The sequence below is a fragment of the Martes martes genome (genome assembly GCF_963455335.1).
Source record: "Martes martes genome assembly, chromosome: 12".
Lineage (NCBI taxonomy): Eukaryota > Metazoa > Chordata > Mammalia > Carnivora > Mustelidae > Martes > Martes martes.
The window spans coordinates 73,355,641-73,378,917 of NC_137900.1; the positions used below are offsets into that span (position 1 = coordinate 73,355,641).

The 23,277-nt window shown below is 44.7% G+C and overlaps 1 protein-coding gene across 4 annotated transcripts in view; it reads left to right on the forward strand.

Moving 5' to 3' along the window:
• The window catches only part of PALM2AKAP2 (PALM2 and AKAP2 fusion), a gene marked incomplete at its 3' end in the record, with an annotated part of 333,400 nt that overhangs the window by 49,285 nt on the left and 260,838 nt on the right, over positions 1-23,277 (forward strand). For all 4 annotated transcript variants that reach the window (XM_080819613.1, XM_080819614.1, XM_080819615.1 and 1 more), the window contains one exon: positions 17,975-18,055. In XM_080819613.1, the coding sequence (XP_080675739.1) occupies positions 17,975-18,055 (81 nt within the window). The remainder of the gene's footprint in view (positions 1-17,974; positions 18,056-23,277) is intronic.

Sequence of the window (23,277 nt, forward strand, 5' to 3'; positions counted from 1 at the left end):
TGGGTCTTACTGATGGAAGTAAAGGTCAGCGTGATTTCTAGAAGACAGTGTGTCTAAAGCTAACAGCTGTGCTCCCCTGGGCCTGGCCCTGTGCCAGCTGCTCACGCTGAGCAGGGATGCGGCCAGCTGGCTTCCTATTCGTAGTCCTCTTCTGTCACCACTGGGCATTTGTCACAACCCTGGCATTTAACCACCAGACACAGCCCGGAGACAAGCTAAGATTCATATCTGTCGTTCTTGTCCCCACCGGCCACACCCAGTTTTCTTGTTGGCCAGACACAAAAACCACACTTTTTCAGATGTGGGGGATCTGCTCCTCAGACGAGCTCTGGACCATTCATTTCTTGGTAAATCTGAGCTTGGGATGCAGTCGCCCTTCCCGGTGATATTGCAATAGCTCACATCTGCTGAGTGGGGAGTATGTGTAGCCTTCTGCTAGGCACCCTTCCAGAATGATTTAATTTTCACAACAATCACAAGGTGCAGCTCTGCTCCTAGCTCCATTTTCTGCATTAGCAACCTGAGACTTAGAGAGGTTTAGTAATTTTACTAAAGGAAAGTAAGCTAAAGGGGGAAGTGAGGGTCTTAGTGTCTCTTTGGCCTGAGCGTCATTTTCTATGTGCAAAGCCTGTTTTGTTAGGAACGGAGGGGAGGTACCATCCTACCTCTTCAGATAGAAATGCCCTAAATGCAGTGTGGTATCCTGGATTGGATTCTGAAGTGGAGAGAAAAGACTAAAAAAAAAAAAAAAAAGCTAAAATCCCAAGAGTCCATAGTTAACAGCTCTGTGTTCATGTGCACCTGGTTTTGGCAGCTGCACTGGGTCCTTGCAAGATGCTGACATGAGGGGAAGCTGGGTGGGTGGAGCTGATCGGCTGACCTTCTCTACTATCTCTGCCACATTTTTATAAATCTAAAATTATCCTAAAACTGAGAGTGTATTTCAAAATGGAAATGCTGAGTTCCCGTGTGTCCGTTTGTGGACACACACGCTTACGTATGGGCACGTGGACGGTCATGTGCGTGCGAAACTTCTGGAACCCACTCTGCACATTATTGCACACCCACTGTTATCCCCATGTGCCATGTGATTCCAGTGGTAAGGCACGCCTGCCACCCTGGGAATTATGAGGGTGCTAGCCGGGGGAAAGCCTGCAAAACTCACACATGACATGCCCTGTCATTGTCACGTCACACCTCACCTTCGCTGTAGAAACCCTGCATCGTGGGTGGTAGGCTCATGCCCTGGGGGGAAATGTTGGGAAGGGGTGTGTGTATGCTGGTAGGAGGGCATCATGAAGTCAGTTATGAGGATGGACTCAGGGAGGGCCCAGAATGACCAATTTATATCTGAAATGCTTGTCTCAGGGAGGGCCATTTGCAGCAATCTTATTTATTAATTTTTTTTGGCAAGGACACTGGAGGATTCCTCTGCTTTATCTTTCCATCCAGCACCCAAATGGAAACCAAGGGCTCCTGGCAGTTCTGATCTAAAAGGCAAGCCGAGGAGCTGCTGGCCACAGACTTTTGCCTTGTTTCTTAACGTGGGCCATGGTGATGCTGAGAGCGTATCTGGATTGTCTTTCGGCTAATGCCTGTCTCCTGGGGGGGCCCTGTAAAGCTGGAATGAAGACAGTTTGCAATTTAGGCGAGAGCAGTCGCTTCCCCAGATGGCTAGGAGGCAACCATGAAAAGTGCTTGACTTGCTAAAAATTGCTCGATTAACTAGATTCAGGGATTTTCAGGGTTTCTGGGTTAGACTGTGTTCCTTTCGTACTGCTGTGCAGTGTAATTGCTTGAGGCCCCCGGTGAGCAGAGCAAACGGGGACTCGGGCTTTCCTGGGTGACTCCTAGTGCGCAGCCCTGGGGAGAGGAAGAGAACCCACTCATCTGGATGCATCCCATGATCAGGCAGAAATACTGTGTGCTGAGAGCCCAGGAGGCTCGGTGTCCTCCCTGGAAACGGAGCTTGCCGGGGGTGTGTCTGTTCGCTCGCTCGCTCGCTCATTTATTTATTGTCTGCCGTGCGCCAGACATCATTCTGGGGATTGGGAATATAGTGCGGGACAATCAGAAGGTTCCAGCCTGGGTTGGGTGGATCAGGGTGGTGACTTCTGAGTTGAGATCTGGAGGGTGAGGAGGCGGGAGGAGGAAGAAGGGATAGCGCCGGTGGGACAGCAGCTCTGCTCTCTCCGGCATCTCTGCGAGGCCCTGCACAGAAACTGGGGAGAGCGGCAAAGGAGGAGTTCAGGATGGGAGGGCCTGGTCCCCAGGCTCAGGCAGCAGGGAAGCTCAAGGCACCAGGCCGAGGCAATAATAGGGACCTCCGCCGCCGAGGCCGTGAAGCAAGGGGCAGGTTGGTGTCAAGGCTGCTGCTATGCAGATGAGTCTAAAAAGCCCAGGGGTGCGGGCAGCCTCCTTGGCCAGGGTTCAGCATCATATGAGAAGTCTCTGGCCGTTGTGGTTCTTTCTTGCCAGACTTGCTCCACCCCCGTCAGCTCCCTCCCCACTCCCAACACACACACACACACACACACACACACACACAGTCTCACTCACTCATGCACCATGTACCATTCCTGGCCAAGCTTTGTGACGTAGAATGCAGATGTTAGAAGGGAGAAGGCAGGAGTCCCAAGGACCCTTATTACTGAAGCCTTGGCTTTGGGGAAGGCAGACACAGTGAGATCTCAGTCCTCAGACCTGGATGCAAATACCAGTACCACCCCTACCCCTTCCCTCTATGCCCTGTGCACTCTACCCCTTGAGCCTTAGTTCCTTCCTCTGCAGAGTAGAGAGGATGCAGTCTTCTTAGTATTGTGAGACTTAACATCTGATCGTTCCAGGAGCATGGGATTCTCGGTGAGAATTGAGAATCCTCTCGCTTCATCCTCCCTCGCTCGCTCGCTCCTTTCCTCTGGCAGTAAGGAGGACACTTGTTCGAGCCCCCGGGGCACCCACGTCACTGGCAGAGCTCAGGGTCAGGAGTCACTTCTTGATGTGGTTTGGCCAGGGTCTGCAAAGTACAACCTGTGGGCCAGATGGAGCACAGCCACATCTGTTTGTGTCCTGTCTGTGGCTGGATGAGGGCAGAGCTGGGTAGTTGTGGCACAGACTGGGAAGCCAAAGATATTTACGATGTGGCTTTTTGCAGAGCAAGTATGTCAAGCCCTGCACTGGAAGATAGAGGTAAAGGATCCAGGATGTGACATGGACCCCTTATAAAGACAGGGAGTGTGAGATAGGAGAGAGAGAGAGAGGGAGGGAGATCACGCAGAGATTTCAGTCTTTTATTTCCCAGCAAATGCAATATTCCGTACTAGCTGTTACCTTTGGCACTTCCAGCCCCCCTGCTTTAAGGCAGAACCTTCCAAAGATCAAGTGCACAGGGCCCGAAGCCCCAGGATCCTGAGCTGTTGTTAGTTAATAACTCTTTAGGGAGGCAGACATCTCAAAAATGAGCCTAAACAGAAGGCATCCAGATAGATGCCTTCTCTTTTGAGAAATACTATGTGGTGTCACAATATAACCTTGTTTGTTTCTTGGATAGCCTTTTCTTTTCTCTTTTTTTGTAAGTTAGCTGGTATTCGCACGTCAGAAAAGCCTGTAATGATACGGGTGCCATTTCCCCTTCTTGTCCTATCATTGTCCTTTTCATTCAATGAGACCTGTATCAGATACCAGCCTGGGTTCTTCAGTCATTCCCCTGGTTAGGAATGTGCCTGAACTAAATGCTATGAGTTCATGGAAAGTGCCAGAACAAAGAAGTGCTCATTGTGTGTAGGGTATCCCTAGGGAGGCTGAGCCAATTGGAGAGACCCATGGGTCTCATTGGCCCTCAGTGGTATGGATTCCCTCTCCTGTTCTCAGGTTGTCATTAGAACCCCCCTTCCCCACCAGAGGAGACCAGATAGGGAATTCTGGGAGACTTTGGACATACCTGTGGGTTCTACTGCCTGCAACTCAAAGCTGGCGGAGAACCTGCTCAGCTCACCTTTACTGCTTTACTGCTTTTTCTCAGTACGTTTTTCTTAGCTCATCTCAGGGATGAGCTTTTTCCTAATCATGGTCTTTCCCAATTTTGAAATATAGTATAGCATCCAGGCGTTTAAATAAATCTTCAAAGCACAAAACTTGTTTACTTTTGATGGAAGCCAGATTCAGTTAGACCTGCACTGGAGGTGTTTTCTGTAGTTCTGTGTTCAACCCCCACCCCACAACTTTGTCTGACTTGGTTTACCATCCATGTTCTGGGGTAGAAAATTGTAATCTAAACCAATTCTGGGAGCCTCCCAGGAGGGGACGAGAACTGAGCAGCAGGTGAGGACAGTAAACACTACAAAGAGAAGCAGTGTTGACTCTTGAGAGACATGGGCTCATACACACTCTACAGCCCTTACCTCAAAACCCCAGCGACCTTTGGCTGAAACCCAGAGTTTGAAGAGGAAAGAAAGTAAGGATTTAACTGCAAAAACAGGCAGGTGACCGACTCTGTGCTGAGTCCTCCACAAAATTATAACCAAAGAGCTTATTTCAGACTGACGATGAGGAAGTTCAAACCAGCCTGAGCAGAAGGAAACTGCTTCTCAGCGTGAACCATGGGATGGCCACATGCCCTTTGGTGACTTTCCACCTTTGCTAACATTAAAACTACCTGGGAGCAGTCACAGCCTGCAGGGCCCCAACCAATGAGACCAAAGTCTTGGGAGGTGGGGCCTGGGCTTGGTACTTTGTAATGTTCTTCAGGTAATCTTAATGGTCATCTAGGGTTGCACACTGTGGGGGAGTATTAAGATTAAGGTGTGGAGGCATCCAGCTGGCTTCTGCTTGTTCGGGGCTGGATGAGACTGGAAGCCAGAGGTTAGAAAGAAGGAGATCAGGGCACCACTTACGTGATATTAATAGCCAGAAATCGTGAGTCTTGCCCCAAACGGTAGCCATAACTCTGGAGGGTTCCCTGGGAGGATAATGGCAAAGGAAAGCAAAGTCTCATTTTATTCTGAGGCAGACTTAGCGCAGATCCCCTCCCACCTGCCTGGCCCCCAGGCCATGTTCGATCTCTGGTTAAAGCCAGTGTGGCTGGAGTGAAAAGTGACCAGGAAAGAGAGACAAGATGAGATGCAGAAGAGAGGCAGGCAATGCATTATGGATGGGCTTTCTTGGATTTTGTCTCAGATGAAAAGGGAAGTCATTGGATGGTTTATAAGATGGATCTACTTAACTAAATACTTGCTATTTGATTTTTTTTTTGGTGTTGCATATATATTTCTAGGTTGAATATACTTTACAAAAATCTTTGAGCATGTCAAAGATGATTTTTTTTGCATAAATTCTTTATGATAAAGTCAATCAATAACCTTTGAAATGCCTTCCAGAAAAACCATTCTTATTTGTAATTCTGACCGAGATTAAAGAGAGGGTCTTTTTTCTTCACACCCTCTCCAATACAGAACACATAGTATTTTAAGGTACACTGAGGGTGTGTAGGAAGCAAGAGAGTACATTTCATAGGTGGAACATGGCATCCCAATGCTTAATTTGCATTTCTTTGGTTACTGATAATGTTGAACGTTTCCCCTATATTTTGTTCTTTTTCCTGTATTTCAGGGTTCATAGCTTTATTTACACATCATCTAGTTTTGTAAGAACCTTTATTGACTAAAGGTCTTAGTCCTTTGACATAAATATTGCAAATATTTCATCCCAGATGGGCCTTTGGGTTGTATATTTCATTGATACTATAAAAGCCACATTTTTAAGTTTTATGTAATGAAGTTATATAATGAAGGTTCATACTTTGTGGTTTCTTTCTCTGCTTTATGTTTTTAAAGTCTTTTCCCTTCCTAAAATCAGATAATCACTGTATTTTCTCATGTTTTCATTTTTCACATTGCTAAGTCCATCTAGAAATTATTTTGGTAGATGGAGAATTTTGTACTTTAAAACCATGGAGGACAGCAGCAACAGCAGAAGAAACAAACCTTCTTTCATTATAGACAATTAGGCACAATTTGGCTATATAATTCTGACATTAACCGTATAAGGAAGAGGGATACAAATTTGATTCCTCCTAGAAAACCGATGGAGCCGTGATAGACTTCTGTTCATAAAGGAGAAAAGCACCACTTTTATAAACCTGAAAAGTATCCTTTTAAGCCTGAAAACACAGAGTCATCGTTTGTGACACAAGTATGGTTTAAGAACAGCTTGCAGTTTATTAACAAAGTGGTGGATATTTTCTTTCACTTAAACTCCCCCTGGGTCACTAAGAATACGGCTAATAAAGGGGAAAACTGTCAAAACCCTTTGTTGAGTTGCTTGAGTCTTATTTTCAACTCAGATTTATATCATTTAAGACACACAGAAAACTGTTTGGGGAGGGCAGTTTGGCCCTATTAAAGTGTAAGTGCCCAAATCCTTTGACTTAGCGGTCCTTCTGCTAGAAATGTACCCTACAGATATGGCCACAAAGATACATTTAAGATGTATGCAGAAAAAGATTCATTAGAGCTCTGTTTATAAAAGCAAATAAAATACTGGGAACCACCTAAATAATCCATCAGTAGCTGACTAGTAAAATAAAGTAAATCTAAGCAGTAGTTACAAAGAATGAGGTGGGGGGGTCCCATGTGCTGAGATAGAAGAAATCCCTGATACATCCCTAAGAAAAAAGGAAGGTGGAAAGCAGGAAGCATATGTTATGATTCCTTTTATATAAAGAATAAAAGTTCTCTATGGATAATACATTGGTATACTTTGTGGGGTTTTTTTTCCCCATAGTAGGATGCATAAAAAAATCTAAATTAATGGGGGTGAGGCATAGGGAGACTCAATATTCATTTTATTTCTTTATGTATTGTTTGAATTTTCTCGCCATGCACATTTATTAGTTTGATTTATATTATGTTTTTATTTTTTTAGAAGATTTTATTTATTTATTTGAGAGAAAGAGAGACAGAGATAATGACAGAGAGGTTAGGGAGACTCCCCACTGAGCAGGGAACTCAATGCAGGACTCGATCCCAAGACCCTGGGATCGTGACCTGAGCTGAAGGCTCAGACCCTTAACCGACGGAGCCACCCAGGTGCCCTGTATTATGTTTTTAAATGCTCTAGTTATCTGGGCTATTTATATTTTCTTCTTTGTAGTTTTCTCATAGGTGGAGGTAGATGTAGATATAGGTATAGATGCCAGTAGGTGGTCACCGGATATTGACATCTAAAGAAACCAACAAAAACGTGGTTGGCAAGAGTCAGAAAAGTTGTGTACGTCTCTGTTTGCAATGACGCTCTTTTCTCGGATTCAGCGTTCCTCTCTTGTGAGAATGCCCCACATTGGCGTTCACGTTCTATTTTGGGGCAGACTATTTTGTCTTGTATTTCCGACAACTGCAGCTCTGTTCGGGTGCCTCCCAGCCCCACTACTGGTCCATGGGCTGCTGCTCTGAGACCTGCAAGCGGCCAGTGGGAGAACTGCTTCCCGTGAGGTCTGTGCAGGGTCCACTCCTGCTTCCGGCTGAGGGACATTTCCCGAGGGAAGAAGTGCAGGCTTTGCACTTCTTCCCAAGATAGGGCTGTCCATTTGGTGGATGCCTCTGCCCCTTACTCTTCTTGTCATCTAATTTTAGAGAGATACATTCTAATACCTAGATGCCCCAGATTTAGAGTTTCTCCACTCAGGAGCCTGACATGGTAAATTGAGAGCTTTCCCAGCTGCTGCCTCATTTTGCAACCGTCCTTCTCAGATGAGAAGTTCAAATGGGAGAGACTTAGTTTGCATTTGCTCTCCTTGTGACACGGTTCAATCTCCTGGAAGTGTCTCCGGCAGGAACTGAGCAAAATGAATGTAGTGGTTCACCAGGAATTGCTAAAGGTTCCAATCTAGCCTCAGTGGATTTCTGTTTGGAATTGGGAAATGCTTCCAGATTTTGTAAAAGGCCTTCTGTTTGGGGGGGCTGGGGTAGTGGTGGAAAGTTTTGACATCAGGATGTTTTGTATCCTCCATATCTCATTTGTTCTGGAAGGTTTTGGCACATGCACACGAAGGTGGGGAGGTCGTGTGTTCCAAGTGTCTTGTGTGGAGCTCTCTCAGAGCTAAGCAAATGTTAGTAGCCAAAGCGCATGTCTGTTCACAATAACGTGCTCAGGAATCAGATGGTCTGGGCTTCAGCCCCTGCTTGGCCACTGCCCAGCCTATGACCTTGGACGTGTTTACTCACTCATGCTCAGTTTTGGCTATTCTCATCCATCAAAAGGGGGACGGGATAGTAAAGGTACCTCCTTGAAAGTGTCCTAGGGTTACCTGGGTGACTCAGTTGGTTAAGTGTCTGCCTTCAGCTCAGGTCATAATCCTGGGGTCCTGGAATTGAGCCCAGTGGTGGGGGGGCGGTCCCTGCTCAGCGGGGAGTCTCCTTCTTCCTCTCCCTTTGTCCCTCCACCCCCGCTTGTACTTTCTCTCTCTCTCATTCTCTGTCTCTCTCTCAAATAAATAAATAAAATCTTTAAAAAAAAAAAAGTGTTCTGAGGAACACTGAGAAACTGGAGGGATCCTGGCACATAGCAAGTCGTCAATAAACTTAATTACCATTATTATGGTTTTTGTTGTTGATATTTTTATGACCACCAACATCCTTATTCTTAGTTTCAACCAGCAGAATTTTGGTTCCATGAGTAGATTGCAGTTGCCTGGGCAGATACTAAGCCCAAAACTCCATACCAGGTGCAAAGAAAGCATCTTTACCTTTTGAGTTCCCCACTCTGTCAGGAAATGGGCTTGGTTCCATTTTTTATTGTATTTCACATGGGACCTTAAGACATTTTTATTTCCATATTTCATACTGGGTTCAAATTCTGTTTGACACTAGCCATCTGACCTCATCTCTGTATCTCCCTGTACCTCAGTTTTCTCCTCTGTAAAATGTGGAGAATTATCGTTCCTAACCTACTAGGTCATTGTGAAGGTGAAAAGTGTGAATATTTACCAATCTGAATGGTTCCAGGCACACAGTAAGCACTGTGTAAATGTTAGCTAGTGTGACTTTAGAGATGAAGAAGGGCATGTGACCGTCTAGAATGTGAAGCCATTGTTCTCCCTAATGTCATGGATTCCTAGAGCTGGAGGAAGCTTACAGTGAAGCTGTTCCAACCTGCTCCATTCCCATGTGCAGAATCGAAAGCCCAGAAACAAAAGACTCATTCCAGTCACCCAGGGCTTAGGGGTCAAACCTGGACCCAAAGCTGGGTCTCCTGACTCCTAGTTCAGTGCTCATGGGGCTTCATGGTGGGAGTAACACAGTACTTTGAGGGTGATGATATGGAGATTACATGCTGTGGGTGAATTTAGTTATGTTATTTCTGGCATTTGGGACTTTCTGAGTTCTCTACCATTCCATCTGTGTAGAAAGTCCGTGATTTTTTTTCTTCACGGTGGACTTATCTATATGATACCATAAAACAGATCTTACTTTCTCATGAGAGCTGTGTCAGACCACTCTCCTTTCTGGTTTCCAGAAAAGGACACTAAAGGGAAGCACGCCTAGCAAAGATGTCAATGTTATAACCATTAAAGCAAAAATATAGCTATATGGTTAGACAATTATTTAAAGGGTAACACTGAGGGCAGATCTTAAAAATAGACTTAAGATATAATCCATATGGACTATAATGTATCTACAAAAGATTTTAAACTAAAACTTTCCTGTGTTGTGCATGGGACCTGTCACTAATAGGCTAGTTATATTAACGGTTCCATTTTGCATCTTAACTCTGAATAATGTTTGTTAAATTTTAGGTGTTAAAGTATCCTTTCAGAGAAACCCTTAGGGAAGTTTGAACTAACCAGTGGCTTCTTTCCCATTTAAAATTCCTTCTCTTGACTTTATAATTTCTGTTAAAAGCAAAACAAAGCAGGTGGTTCTTTCTGTTACCAAGAGTTGGCAACTTCAAGGCCAAGGAATAGGTTGAATAAAAGGTAATTCCCTAAATGTTAATGCTGGTCCAGACTAAGCAATGGGAATGAATAGAGTTGTAGAATTCTCTACTTCACATGATGGTGCTGTAGGTTGAATGGGTGCACAGCTGGGCAGAGCGGTGTGCTTATAGGAAAAGTAGTTGACTTGTCCTTTTGACCAAGCCTTTTGAGCTGACGCCAGATTCTGCGCCTTAGTTCCGTGGGATCAGAAAGTCACGTAACAACTTGGCTTTCAATACACTTTTCAACCTAAGCCCAGGCACCATGTTATTCATTTGATGGCGGATGGACATTGCAGGGGGCTTAACAAGTATAATCTCTCTCCATTTAACTAACTTCTTGAGGAAGCCTGTATAGAATCAGAATCATGATTGGTGACCTTCAAGTCAGAGCCAGGAGAGAGAGTTTGGATACCAGGGGGCATTGAGATCAGATAACTGATCTCTGGTAGGGGTACGTCCGCTGAGCAAACTCAACCTTCAAGTTAGCGGGACAGACAGTTGGGCAGAGCTGGGTGGGCCCCTCCTCCGTTGTTCTGTACTTCACCACTCAACTTCTCAGTTTTCAGACTGACCATCCTGCTTCTCTTTCCTCAGATATATAAATAACACTGGTTCTATAGCAGCATTAAACAGGTAATTATAATTCAATCACGACTGAGATAACATTCTGATTCCTTAATAGAAAAAGCTCACAGGGCCCCCATTTGCAAGTCGATTTCACAATTACCTTACTACTTAGCATAACCTATATAAAAGCTGGCATCCTGGTGATTCCATTTCAGCTACAAGGCACATTCAAAGAAGCACAGACTGAGGAAGAGTCCAGTGTTCTTATCGGAATCTTGGGAGTGCATCAGAGAGGATTCATTTGATAAGCCACAATAAAAATATCGCAAGATTCTCTCGACCTGATCTTCTGGTCTTAATATCTCAGCTCTTTTTTAAATGGGTGAACTTCAAGCTGTCCCCAAGCCATCTCAGGTTTTTTTTTTTTACTTCAATCCTTCCTTCCTTTTCTCTGTCTGATTTCCCCCCATCAGCTATATGCCTTGTTCCCTTTCCAAGTGCAAACTATTTAAAACAGTCTGGGTCTGCAGTTCAGCACTCTGCCCCTTTCTCTGATGCTGCACCGCAAAGCCTATGAACCAGCTGGCCCAGAGACACTGACAAGCCAGTGCGAGCTCAGCGAAGGGACGCACAATTCCCTCTGGTGCACAATGGGAGGCCATCAAAGCAGCTTTCTCTTTATCTAGCACTAGCTGGAGGAAAGACTGCAACATGTAAATTTTAACATATTTTCTTTTTTTCCCCCCCTCTCATCTAAATTCTGGCATCTCTTGAAGGCAGTAGTGCTCTGAATAAGTAGGTCTTCTGGTTCCTTCCCACAGATGCATGCTGGGGCTCTAAGTATCTGCTCAAGTCCACGTAGGCCTCAGAAGAGGAAAGGGAACTCCTTATCTCTGCTCCTTACTGCCCTCCCTGCCTAGCCTCTTCCCCTCTCTCGCCGTTTTTCCCAGACTCATCTGGAACACCTCCTCAGCCACTGCCTTGCCTGGGTTGCAGCCCGGGCAGAGGAGAGAGGAGGGAGTCTGCCTCTAGCTGCACAAGGGTGAACATAGGCTTCCTAGTGACTCCCCGTTGTACTTACTAACCACCTTTGCCCAGAGTGTGTTCCATTCCACGGCTGCTCCTTCCTATGCTAAGAGCCTGCAGTTTCATAATGTTGTAAAACTTCCAGAGAATACTTGCCAGGAAAATATCTAATTTACAGAAAGACAATGAAAGTGACTTGCTAGGCCTCCCAGATAGTAGAGGGGTCTGGAAACCTTCTTAATGAATCGAGATCACTTCATTCCAGATGTCTCTTGAGTCACATTCCTCCTGAAGGGTTCGCTACTGTCAGCTCATTATGCTTTCCCTGGAATTTCCCCTTACCCCAGCTTTTCTCCCCAGAATGAGCTTTCCATGATTCCTTCCCAGAGTTAGCTTTTTCAGCTCTGTTCTTCTATGTACAGCAATAATGGCCTATTCCACAGGGGCTAATGTCTCCAACAGAAAGATGCTTCTGGTTCTCTTGACTGATCGCTGATGTGTTTTCAGTGATATATTTTACCGCCATTGAGATCATGAGTGCAAATTCATAATGCATTTGAGTGAGAGATTTGTGCAAAGAGAACATGATGAGAGTCCCAGTCAGATGTACTTGTATATTATTTGTCTTCATCACGCCATGCTCTAGGCTTTGGAGATGCATCAGCCAAGATTTTTTTTTTAATGATTTATGTATTTATTTGAGAAAGGGAGATGGGAGGGAGGGGCAGAGGGAGAGAATCTCCAGCAGACTCCCCGCTGAGTGTGGAGCCCAACGCAAGGCTTAGTCTCATGACCCATGAATGATGACCTGAGCTGAAATCACGAGTCGAATGCTCAACCAACCGAGCCACCCAGGTGCCCCTGCATCAGCCGAGACCTTTGTCCTCAAAGGGCGTAGTTTGGGTAAAGGGAGAAGATATGTTAACAGTTAAATGTATAAGTGTTGAAGTGCTCAAGGTGCTAATGCAGAAAGACCCTCAGCCTGTAAAGGGAGAAAAGAGAAAGCAGGAGAGATGAATTCTATTTGGAGGGAGCAGAAAAGGCATGCAAGTGACAGAAGCACCACTCAAACTCGCTTAAGCAAAAGGTAGGTGTATTAGTGTACATCATTTAGGAAGGCCAGGGGTGGTTCTGGCTTCATGTGTAACTAGACTTGGGACCCATTAGTGTCATCAGGATCCTTCTTTCTCTGTCTTTCAGCTCTGCTTCTCTCTGCATGTTTGACCTTCTCCAGCATGGATGCATTTCTTCCATGTGGCTTGGGAAAATTGCCACTCAGATGTGCATTGTTCCAGCTTAAAACCTTAGTGGAAGGGGAGCTTTTCTCTCCTGGTTTTTCATGTGTCTATTTCTTATTGGTCCTGCTTGGGTCATTTAGCCAGCCCTTGGCCCAAGTGGTATTGCACTGAGTAAGGTAGAATGATTAGCTTAGCCTGTGCCACATGCAAATCCTTGTGGCAGGGATGAGCCTGGCTACATGTGATTAACTTAGGACTGTCATACCCACCAGCTCCATTTACGGTGAGGGTATGCGAATTCTCTGAAGGAAAGAAGACTGGGCAGATGGTTACTCTAATTTCATTGATATTTAAACTATATTGTCAAAGAGGAATACTTTTTTTTTAAAAAAAAAGATGTCATGTATGTGTTTATGTATTTGGAAAGCTCGAGCAGAGGGAAGGGCAGAGGGAGAGGGAGAGAGAGAATCTCAAGCAGACTCCATGTTGAGTACAGACCCAGTGCAGGGCTCGATCCCATGACCCTGAGATCATGGCCCAAGCTGAGATCAAGATTTGGATGCTTGACCGACGGAGCCACCCAGGTGCCCCAGTACTTTTTTTGCCTGATGAAGAAGTGAGGGAAAACTTAGTATTTGCCATTGCAGGCAATGGGAGGGATTCTGGGATTTGAGGCAAGGGATGGAGATCCACTTCCATGTGAGAGTGTCACTCTGACAGCCATGCAGATGGGCTTGTTCAGAGCCAAGACTCAGAAGCAGGGAGTCTAGTGAGGACCCCCTTGCCGTAGTGCAGGTGGAAGTCGGATGTAACGGGTAAGTGCCATAGAGAGCTGAAGATACAGATGTAGAACATTCTACACGTGCAGGTGGGGAGATAAAGGAGGGAACATTAAGGTAGTAAGAAAGTTGTATTGGGGAAGCAGAAGATGTGGAAAATGACAAGCAGAACCAACAGGAATCGGTCTTTTGAAAAAGGGACCTGTCTAGGATAACTGCAGTTTCTGACTTGAGTAACGTCATTTGCTGACATGAAGACTGGGAAGAACGGACATGAGGCTGGGGGAGGAGGGATGGCCAAGATGATGATTAGGCAAGTGCTAAGTTTGAGGGAATGGGTATGAACTGTCGGCCATTGGATATGGGAATCTGGAGCTCAGAAGAGAGATCTAGGCTGAAAATACAGGTGGGGAAGTTATTAACATACAGTTTTCTGGTCAACGAGACTAAAGGGAATCATGTCGTCTAACTGTCTGGAGTGGGAAAAGAGTGAGTGGTTTTGCCTTCATCTGGGGAAGGAGAAGTCTGGGAAGCAGCAGGCTAGCCGGGGAGAAGCACAGCTCAGATCCCAGCAGCCCGAGCAGGTGATACCAGGAACCCAACAGTGTCCTACTGGAACTTGCTGGACGTTGGGCTCAAAACTGATTCTGTATGGAGGCTAGCTGCGCGTCTTAACTCTTCTGTTGGGTTAGTAGTGACTGGAGGACCTAACCGCGTCCCTGTGGAGGGAGACTCAACCCATCAAAGATTCCTCTAACAGCCACTGATATGCAAAGGGTCCTTGGGATGGGGCCAAGCCCGAGTCTGCAGCAGACGGAACACAGATGTGAACATGCTCATGCCGGTGCCTGGTTGTATATGTTAACAACTGTTTGGTTTTGAGTTTTAACCTAATAAGGAGGTTCCTCAGGGAAAATGTGAATACGGCACCAGTGGGAAAGTACTGCTTTCCCACTGTTGCCTGTTCCCACTCCAACAAGCTTTGGTCTGAGTGGCTGAAAGCCAGGATGCTGTCTTGCCTACCCGCCCTAGATCCTATGAGTCCCAAGTCCCACCAGTTCTGGTTCTCGTATCTGTCCTTCCCTTTCCATTCTGATTGGAACAGCTCTAAACGAAGGAGGGATTGTTAGTTTACCCATCCCCACCACACCTGTGGCATCCTCCTAAGACATTTAATGATCTTTTCATCTGGAGGCCAGCACACTCTGACTGCAGGCTAAATCTGACCTGCCCCCTCTGTTTGTAAATAAAGGTTTGTTGGAACACAGCCACCCCTGGGGAGCCCAGGTGGCTCAGTCAATTAGGTGTCTGCCTTCGGGTCAGGTTATGGTCCTGGGGTCCTGGGATCAAGCCTCATGTTGGGCTCCCTGCTTAGTGGGGAGTCTGCTTCTCTCTCAACCCCTGCTTATGCTCTCTTTCTCCCTCTCTCTCTCACTCTCTCTCTCAAGTAAATAAAATCTTAAAAAAAAAGAACAGAACCATATTCATTCATATATTGTCCAAACCCATTTTTGCACTATAAGTCAGTTTTGAGATTGTATATTCTACAAAACCTTAAATATTTACTGTTTGGCCCTTTATAGAAAAAGCTCCCATCCCCTATTAATCCATCCTATACACCAGTGTCAGATTAATGTTCCCAAAATGCCATTTTACTATATCACTCTCTTGCTTAGAGCCCTGCAATATGCCATTGCCTATAAGATGAAATCCGAGCCTCTTGGCCTGGCATTCAAGGCCCTCAGTGGTCTAGTCCTAGCTAATCCTTTGAATCATTGATCTCTATTCCAAAGAGCAAGCTCTACACTTCAGATAGATTTCCATCCTCACTATCCCTGGAACATGCTGGGACATTTCTACCCTTGTTCACACAACTCCCTTTCCCTGGAATGTGCCGCCCATTAATTTATATCTACCTGATTCCTACCCATTCTTAATGAACTATCTTAAAACCTGCATTGTTCTTGATCATGTCTGTTCACAGTGACCACCAATCAGTCTACTGCTTGGGGATACAAGGGTTCACTGCTTATACCATTGGTAATATTTTTTCTATTCAAGGCATAGTTCACTCATATCATGGTGGGCAACTCTGGAGTGAGGATTTTCTATATGAACAAAGACCCAGAGGTGGGAAAGCCTAGGTTTGCAAATGACCAGACATGTGATTAGAATACTGGCTTAGCACATTCAGGTTCTATAACAAAATACCATAGACTGTGTGCATTATGGACAGTAGGAATTTGTTTCCCACAGTTCTGGAGGCTGGGAAGGCCAAGATCACGGCCCTGGCAAATTCTGTGTCTAGCGGGGGCTTGCTTCCTGGTTCAGAGATAACTGTCTTTTCACTGTGTCCTCACATGGCAGAAGGTGCAGAAGCGTTCTCTGGGGTTTCTCATATAAGGGCACCAGTCCCATGCAGGAGCGCTCTGCTCTCATCACCTCACCACTTCCCAAAGGTCCCCACCTCCTAATCACTGTCACTTTGGGGATTAGGTTCTAACATATGGATGTCGGGGGAGGACGTGAGCGTTCAGTCTGTAACAGACACGTAACACACAGTTTCACGTGCTTAAGTATGGTGTCTCTGCATCTTGTGTCCGTGACGTGCTAGATCTTGGATCTGGATCTAAATTTGGCCAACCACATACATACCTTGACAGCCAGTGGGTGCGAACGATGAAGTCGTTCTAATGTTGAGGAGCTAGTTGCTAGGATAGAGAGAGGGTAGCCAGTTCTGGAGGCCCTTGCTTTATCACCTGGCACTTCCGAGATCCTGGAGAAGGGGGGTCTTCTCATGAGGCCTCACTTTCCCATCCACTTTCATACATCATATGTTCTGACACATACCCTGGGCTTAAGCAGCATCCATAATGTGCCACGGATCAGAGTTCTTTGGTCAATGGTGAAGTTCTTGGGCCTCACTTTGGCGGGGAGTTTACACCCCTGACGTGGATATCCCGTCTCCCAACGGCTGGAGATGATAAACTAATATTTCTTATAAGTCTGTGCAGTGCCCCGAGGAACTTGGTTGTAGCGCAAATCACTGCCGTGTTGACTTGATCAGCAGTGGCGCGAGCCCATCCCCAGAAACAGCTACTCCGTAAAATACAGCCTTCTGTTGACACAGAGCACGGCAGCCGGCCTTCCGCGTTATTGTCTTCCCCGAGGTTTGGCGGTCGTATTGTAGAATGCCCCTCTGTCTGTCTAACAAGTTTCTCCCTGCATATGTGAGGGAAGGAAAGGAATCCAGGGCAGTGAATGTCTCGGCAGACTGCCCCACTGTGCACTTTGGACACAAAACGTGGAACAAGCAAGCTCTCATTAAAGGCTGGCCTTTCTGTTCTTAAATCAGTCATGTTTATGTGATGTCTGTTGTCTGCATTTGAGAAATGTGAGGGAGAAAAGCATTAAGTATGCACTCCAGTCGAAAGGTTATGCTCTGAATACAGGGGAATTACATCCCTTTAGAGTCCGCCTGTAGGCATTACCTAGAAGTAAACGCGATGGCAATAAGCATAAGAACAAGTAACATTTATTGAGCATTTACTATGCTCCAGACCATTGTTCCAAGCCCTTTACATCACCGTCTCATTGGATCCACGCCCCACCCGTATGGTTTAGGTACAAATTATGATCTCCTCTTTATGTGAGAGAAGGCTTGGACCCAGGGATGTAAAAGAACTTGCCAGAGGTCACACAGGTAGCAAATGGCAGGGCTGGGACTTGGACCCAGGCAGACCAACTTCAGATTTCATATTTAACATAACCTCAGGGAGCCCCAGCCACGGGCAGTGCCCCACCTGCCCTCCCCACCCAGAGACTAGTTTCAGCGAAGCCCACCCGTCTACTTTGCATTGTTGGTGATATCCAACGGGAATGATGTGTCCTACGAAACAGGAAATTATGTTGGATGACTTGTGTGTGTGTGATTTCAGTAAAAGAAAGCTAACCTTAGGATCTCCACTGTTTCATTCTGTCATCTTTGCAGCCAATAACCACCTCTAGCTTTTCGTTGGAGACGTTTTTATTCTTTGTCTCCAAATTAACACTGCATAGAACATGATTCCGTGACTGTGTGTGTGTGTGTGTGTGTGTGTGTGTGTGGAAACCGCCTTTTCTTCTGGATTCAATTGCTGCAGCCCGGCTGACTGAGGGGACTCTCCCACTCGCCGAGCCCACGGCAGGCATGTTAGGAGAAAGCTCCTGGAGGCGGAGGGGCAGGTGACATGCGTGTGTGCCCAGCATGTCTGCGAGTGTCTCTCCAGATGTGAGCTGCTGCTGCTGCTGCTGCTGCTGCTGCTGATGCAGTGACGGCCACTGCTTCCGGCCTTAAAATTCCTGGAGCCAACACCCACCTACTCTTACAGGCTCTCTCTCTTTATTTTCAAGGAAAAAAGAAAGACGCAGACTGAAATAGAAGGCAAGCGCCAGCAGCTTGACGAACAGATACTTCTGCTGCAGCATTCCAAGGTAAGTGGCCGATCCCACGAACCTTTTCCATTATTAGACATGCAGATCACACTCCGGAGAGCCGGGCAGAGCCTGCCCTGGCGCGAAGGCATTGCCGCCGACTGCACGAGCCCTTTCTCCTCCAGTCAGGAAACCATCCTTTGGCTTTTCTTGTGAATTTCTCCAGCGCAGGGCATTGTTAGAGCATTCCAGTTTCTGCGAGCGTGAGGAGATTACAGTGTGCATGTGGACGGGTTTGGGGGCTGGTGTGTGCATGTGAAATGTGCTGGTTATATATAGAAATGGGACGAGAATCTCCACATGGTGGGAGAGGCAGCGTTCTGGGGCTGCCTCTCCAGTGTATCAGGTGCCCTGCGTGTGTGTGTTCACAGGTTCCAAAGGATACGTTGAACAGGCTGTTCTTTTATAGATGAAACACCGGAATGTTTTCTTTCTTGATATGGAGAAAAGGGAGATAAAAGCACCGTGATCTGATAAAAGAGCAACCCTGTGTATTTCCGGGGATGCATTCATTTTATTTCTACTTTCACAATTTTGGAAGTGTTCCCTCCGAATGAGCAGTTGGTCAAAAGATGGCATTGAAATGATTTCGGTCAGTTGGGTTTCCATTGCACAGAGAGAGAGAGAGAGAGAGAGAGAGATATGTTTCATTATTTATGTTTCTTTAAAACATAAGGCACTTAAGCATCGTAATTGATTACAGCCTACGAGAAAGCTCTGTCACTGTCACAGGGACTCCACGGGCTGTAGCATGTTGCTTTCTGCAGGCTTGCAGAGTACCGTGAACACATTCCAGCGGCCACCTGGGAGCTGCTGCATGCCGTCTGCGGCTCTGCCCCACTCAAGTTGCTGTGACATTCATGTACAGATTCGCATTGCTCAGAGGGCTGGTCGGGAAGGTGGGGCTGGCTTTCCGGGTGATGCTGGGTGTAGATAGTTTAGATTTTTTCCAACAAGATGAGCATTTATGATTGTATTTTCCTTTCTTCTCTAGAAGATAGCGTTGTGCTAAATGAATCCTTCAGACGAGAATGATCAGCAAGCTGATTTCAAATAACAGCATGACCTAAATCTGCTTGGCATATTTATCAGTACACTATCAACTTTAAGCGGAGAAATGTGTTTAAAAGGAAGTACAGCAGCACGATACTGAGAATATTGCCCGTTTATTTTTGCTCTTATAAATCCATTTATAGACCTTTCTTTGTAGGAGCTTACAATATATCCCCAACGCTGTTACTCTCTCCTTACACCATTCCTGAGGAAGCACTGAGGGCTAGAGTTAGTATTTTCTTCTTGCATAGAGGGGGACTTAACACTTAGTGGAACCAAGTACATTTTTCAAGGTCACTCTGGACAGAGCTGGGACTGTGGCTCAGAGAAAAGTCAATTCACTCCTTACAAGAGACCAAAATGAGTTCTTGGTTTAAGGTGGATTTTTTTTTATGAAGGGGACTGGAAAAATGAGAGGCTGTTTTGACTAGACAGGTCCTCTCCCCTTTAAGCTCAACATGGTTCTTTGCTTTTGCATTCCTTGAACCAAAAGTCAGGCAATAAACATATGTCAGAAGATTAAGTTTCCTTTTCCCACTTTTTATCATTCCGGATGCCAGATAAGATACTGAGGACTCATTCATGACGGATGACCAGCTCAGTGTCCATCCATGTGTCTGGCCACCTAGTCAACAGAAATAACAGTAAAAGGACTTAGCATTGCATGTAGAAGCAGTGAGACTCCCTCAGAGACTTGGAAACAAGGGAATCAGTTCTTTATGGTTATCCTGGTACAATTCTCACACTGCTGGTGTAATTGGCTAGCTGAGGGAATACCCGGCCCTTTCACCTAGGTCATTTTCCTGTAAACTGGAGAGAAAGAACTAGAAGTGATGACAATTTAATAAGTGGATACCAAGGGGTTGTGGATTTTCTCTCTCTGGGGAAAGCCCAGGTAGACAGAACGAGGGTAGATCACTAGTCTTGAACAATGAAAACAAAACCAGAAACTCCTGCAGGTACCAAGTTCCTGTGCTCTGGTGAGGTGGGGTCTGAGGTAGACAAGGCATGTCATCAGGCCTCCCTTTGGCTCAGGTGAAACTTCTCTCATGACTCTGCCTCTCTTTGTTCGGAGGCCATCATTCCCAAAATAACTGAGTTATTTTGGTGGTGCCTGACTGAGAGATATGATCACTTCAGGCACCAGAAAAGAATATGTTCTACTTTCAATCAGTTAGCTGTTGACTGGACTTGAATAGCCTGAGTCCTCTTCCCTGTGATCATTCAGTTCTGAGCTCGGCAGCCTCACCTCTGGATGGTAGTAAATTCATTGAGGTTATAGTTCTTCTGTGAGCCTCTTGGTAGGGACTCTGCCAGCTTTGTCCTGGCTGCATGGCAGCCTTGTCATCCCCTTGGCCATCCTCGGTGATAGTCATTTTTTTGAGTACCTAGTACGTACCTGGTACTTTAAATATATCCCCTCAGTAATGGCCACAAAAGAGATATTACTTTCCCGGTCTTACAGGTGAGGAAACAAATTCAAGAGGTCAGGTCATTTGCCCAAGAACATAGAGACTCTACATGAGGAAGCCCTGGTCGAACTCTAGGGCTCCTCTGCCCTCAAAACCAAGCCTTCCTCAGGTCACTGTTTTCTTCAAATGTAATGTTCCATTTTGAATAATTTGTCTAGAGAGATGCCAGTTGCCATCATCGTTGTCTATAACTCCAAGTTACACTTTCATGGACTCCAGAAAATTTAGACCATGCGGAGACATTATTGATTACTGGCAGTTCCTTGAAGTAGAAAATATTAAGAGATATGTCACCAATTAATATTTCTTCCACTAATTTATAAAACCTGAGATGCTCCCTAAAAAAATAATATATACTTAGTGTAGAGTTAAATGGAAAAGCGTTAGAATTAGATTTCATGTTTATTAAGATATAGTTCTCATTGTCCAGTAGTCTGTGGACATTTTATTCTCATGCAATGAGGTATGAATTATTTAGATAGATTTACTGGTCTCTTGTCAAACCAAAAAAAAAAAAAAAAATAGGACGCAAGGCCATAGTTTTGATAATAATCACATAGTTATGTGATTAATATTTTTGGTAATTATAATGTGTAGGATTATGCAGTGAGCAATGCCACAAAAATGGAATATTTTTACTTTATATATGGACAATAAACAAATTCTGCAATGCAATGAAAGACCCCAAGTATTGAAAGAGCTGCTACACTCCAGTGGTTAGGAAACCTCCAAGCACTTTGAAGTCCTCACCAAATTAAACTCAGATTTCTTTTTACAAGATCCTTAGCTATACTTAGTCTCTAATACTTGTGATGTAAGAATTTCCAAGAAGTGCTCACATATGGGACCAGTAAGCGATTTCAATAGCTGAATTACTTTTTGCTGATTGTAAGAGAAAGGAATGCATGATCATTCCAAAAGTAAAAAATTTAAAGTACAGGAAAATATAAAGGAAAAAAGGTATCAGCTGTATACTGGTCACCCAGATGTCACTCACACAGAGGTATATTCTTCCGTGCTTTTTCTCAGTATGTTTTTATAGATTAAGCTCTATGACCCTTATTCATAAGCCTCATCAGCTGGTGATTAAAATGAAATGGTTTCAATATTCAGGTCCAAAATACATTCACCTTTACCTCTTTTTTTGATTTTGATAGATGGGCTGTTTTAAATTCTCATAAAAGGAGCACCTGGGTGGCTCAATCAATTAAGTTTCTGCCTTAAACTCAGGTCCTGGTCCCGGCATCCTGGGATCCAGTCCTAAGATCCAGCCCCATGTCAGGCTACCTGCTCAGCGGGAAGTCTACTTCTCCCTCTCCTCGTACCTCCCCACCGGAACTTATGCTCTCTCTCCCGAATAATTAAAGAAATAATTAAAATTTAAAATGAGTACATACATTTTCATACAAAACTTTGATAGTTGTGATATCACATCTAACATTCTTTTTGCGTTATGATTTCTGACTTTGATGTGGTTCTTGCAAAGAACATCTCAAACATTCACCTAGGATGTTTCTTATCCTTCAATTATTTTAACCCATCTAGAATTTATTTTTCTATATGAAATAAGATAGGAATGACTTTACTTTTTACTGATGGTGAACCAGTTACCCCAACACGATTTATTGATTAATTCATTCTTTTCCTCACTGACTTAAATGTCTTCTTTATTATATCCATATTTCTCCCTTATACTGAAGTCCACCATTGGTGGATTCTTCCTCTTCCATGAATCTGCCACTCCTGGACCAATACCACCCTCATCTAATCCCTCTAGCTTTTTAATATATAACATATATTCATACTATGTCATAAGGTAAGAGCCATCATTATTCTTCTATTGAAAAATGGTCTTGGCTTTGTATTCCAGGGAAACAATTATTTATTCTTATGGTTTTTATTATGTGACTTGTGATAATGTGAGTTTAAAAAATAAATCAACTATGATATTATACCAGGCAGACTAAATTTAATATTCCCTTTGTGCTCTGGGTTGAATTGCCAGAGATTTGTCTATTTTATTGGTCAGCCCAGGGTCCCAGCAAGAGCAGGCAGGCAGCGTGTATTGCCACACGAATCCCTTTGGAACTGTCACATTTATAAAGGTTTGTATGACAGAGGCAGCACTGTCAGAATCAAATTGCTAATATCATATCTTCAGTACATAAGCTGCCTTTGAATTATTTATTCATGAGCAGGGAACCCTGACTAGAGTTTTTTTTTTTTTTTTTCCTAAACCAAGCTGTGAAAACTGTCATTATATTTTAAAAACCACAGCCTTTTCTTTCAAGAAGATTGAATGAAAAAATCAAAGACAGAATCGTGACCCTACGAGATATTTATTGTCAACCTACCAAGGTCATTTGCTACATAGCCTGAATGTACCAGTGGGCCTTGCTGCAAACATGTTTTAGTGCCTCCCACTATTGTGAACCTTTAGCACTAATTTTAGACTTTTCTTGGTCATTAGTATGTTTGAAAGGCCAATTTCAAATGTTAGAGTATTGAACTGACAGGCAGGGTACACAGTGTAAAGGAACTTCACGTCCCACTTTTTCCCATCACGTCTCCACTGGCCCTTTAAACAAGAGTTTGAGTAGAAGTTAGAACTTGGTTTCTTCTTCTTCTTCTTCTTCTTCTTCTTTTTTTAGATTGTTTATTTATTTATTTGACAGAGAGAGACAGAGAGACAGAGGG